Here is a 2,762-nt window from a genome sequence, read left to right on the forward strand (position 1 = left end):
AATATGTATATTTGAGTTTGTTTTTTTCAAAAGCCTATGAAAACCCGATTTCCTGTGGGCGATTACCAATACCTAAGTCTGTGGAGTGTGGACTGAAGTCTGAAGGCAGAAAGTTAAAAGTACAACTAGTTGTACCCGTACATGCTTTTTTTAATTTTTAGGTCTCTTCTCTTGGTACCCCGTACAAGGAAATAATTATAGTCTATTTCCGTCATGATGCCGAGTGCTGGTAGTATGTATCAGACTATCAGTATAGGTCACCGCATTGTCTTCATGCCTTTCAATTAGCAAACGGTGTATCAGAGACGCTGAGCAAATTCCACAATCCTTACCGAAATCCCGTATTCCCCCTTTCCGGATTATATTGTGCTGTTCCATGCGTCATCGTCTGTAGAGGTTGGTCAAAGATTCACTTTAGAAGATGAGACTACCCGTCTCGATTGCGATTAGCTATCTAACGCTAGCTGTGAGTACACATGCACAAACGTGTACGGCACCATGCTCGTATATGACCTTAGAACTCTACCCAGAGACTGCTGGGTGTTCAGATGTGGACAATTTATTGGCTAGTAGTGACGTTCCCACCACAGGCGACTGCGTGCCCCTCAACCCACAAGGTCAAACAGTCAGGACACTGGGCGTTACAGTTCGATATCAATGCTATACGGAGACATATGCTGTGAGTGTGTACGTGGACTCAATGTGCGAAACAACCCAGGTAGTTAACGTTACCGACTACACACCTGGCACATGTGATAGCGTATATCTCACTGCATTGGGTCCTCTGGCCATTCAAGGTGTCGCAGATGCCAGCACGTGCACACCAGGCACAGTGGCAGTCGAACAACAGGTCGCCAATACCAATCGTATAGATGAGGAGAGTTTCAAAGACGACCAGGAATCGGCAGACGATGGAAGTGGCGACAATGGAACCCGAGTTGCAGATGCCACGTCATCGCCCACACTCACGCCGTCCAGCTCACCTGCACCACCAGGAGTGAACTGTGCGTTCATGGACATCCAGGTGTGGTTTGCGATCAAGGATGAGGCGTATGTGGGAGAGTGCAGTGAGGATGGCATAGTGGATAGGTATACTTTCCCGGTCGATGGCAAGTGCACGTTGGTCACCAAGGATGGCGAGATCCCCTTGGTGTGGATTTCGGGTACAGTGTCTACTGACGATGAGGCTAACGTGGGGTTGTACTCAGACGACGCATGTGTGCAACGGGTGGGGTTGTTTGAAGACATGGATGTGAGCTCCAACGCAGGAAGATGCTACACGGACGAGAATGAGCAGGTCTCTGTCAAGCCAGGCGAGTGCACCGATTAAAACAATGCAACGGATCATTCCGAGTGGCAGATAGGCGGTGTTATAGAATGTACGTGATATAATGAGATAGTAAATATAAATAATAAAGGGATATAATTCAGGTATGTGATATAATGAGATAGTAAATATAAATAATAAAAGGATATAATTCAGGCATATGATATAATTCAGGTAAGTGAGACGTTGATATGATCCAAGCGGAGGTGTGCTGTTATGAGTATATTAAACGTGTGCGTGAGGTTAGTAGTGAGTTGCAAGGGGGTGGTGATCTGGCGAGTAGTGGGGAATAGGTTTGATATGTAAGGCTGGCTAGCTGGCTGTTGCTCATGACTGAGATAGGCGGTGTCAGTTGTACTGTGCTGTGTGATATGGAGGGGTGGAGCACGCGCCTAAATGTAGCATCATTGCACCACACCTGTAATCGTATGTAAATAGCTAGTTAAAGTGAGGCATGCGTGAAAGCTCAGCAAAGGTGAGTCGTTTGCGGTCGTACGTATGCGTGAGAATTTGTGATAGTCGAGGTGCCATGGTACTTGTGAGAACGAAGTGTGTGTCAAGGTTACAGTTGTTGTGTTGTGTTGAAGCTTTGTGTTGCGAATGCCCTGTAATGCCTTGAGCACTTGGGACACTGTGTGTGCCTACCGGCACTATACCTGACGGAGATGGCCGTAGACGCACGCAGCATATGAGTACGTCTTAACGCACGCAGCATATGAGTGCGTTTACTATGCACAGAGGGCGCAGATGCAGACTGTGACCACAATATGGGACACGCATGCTCTAGATACAAGCACCGCAAACCCTAAAACCCAGGAGGCGATTGTACGGGTGTCCATCTGCTGTCACTGCACTTGTAATAAAGCCCTAAATGCTGTGGGATGGGTGCACACCACTTCTAGATGGGCAATGGCGACCAACGTCGTCTGGTTACTATGCAAGTGCTATTGGTTACTATGCAGGTGCTATTGATTACTATGCAAGGACTATTGGTTAATATGCATGTGCTATTGGATACTATGCAAGTGCTATTGGTAACTATGCAGGTGCTATTGATTACCATGCAAGTGCTATTGGTAACTATGCAGGTGCTATTGATTACCATGCAAGTGCTATTGATTTCTATGCAAGTGCTATTGGTTACTATGCAAGTGCTATTGATTACTATGCAAGTGCTATTAGATACTATGCAAGTGCTATTGGCTACTATGTAAGTGCTATTGATTACCATGCAAGTGCTATTGATTTCTATGCAAGTGCTATTGGTTACTATGCAAGTGCTATTGATTACTATGCAAGTGCTATTGGTTACTATGCAAGTGTTATTGGTTACTATGCAAGTGCTATTGATTACTATGCAATTACTATTGGTTACTATGCAAGTGCTATTGATTACTATGCAAGTGTTATTGGTTACTATGCAAGTGCTATTGGT

General features: G+C 45.4%; 1 protein-coding gene across 1 annotated transcript; it reads left to right on the forward strand.

Moving 5' to 3' along the window:
- Positions 1-261: 261 nt before the first annotated feature.
- On the forward strand, positions 262-1,432 carry SARC_13344 (hypothetical protein). Its single transcript, XM_014292526.1, has one exon. It carries the CDS (start codon positions 422-424, stop codon positions 1,328-1,330), a length of 909 nt encoding a protein of 302 aa, XP_014148001.1. The 5' UTR covers positions 262-421; the 3' UTR covers positions 1,331-1,432.
- The last annotated feature ends 1,330 nt before the right edge of the window (positions 1,433-2,762 follow it).

The sequence above is a fragment of the Sphaeroforma arctica genome (assembly GCF_001186125.1).
Source record: "Sphaeroforma arctica JP610 unplaced genomic scaffold supercont1.3171, whole genome shotgun sequence".
NCBI lineage: Eukaryota > Ichthyosporea > Ichthyophonida > Sphaeroforma > Sphaeroforma arctica.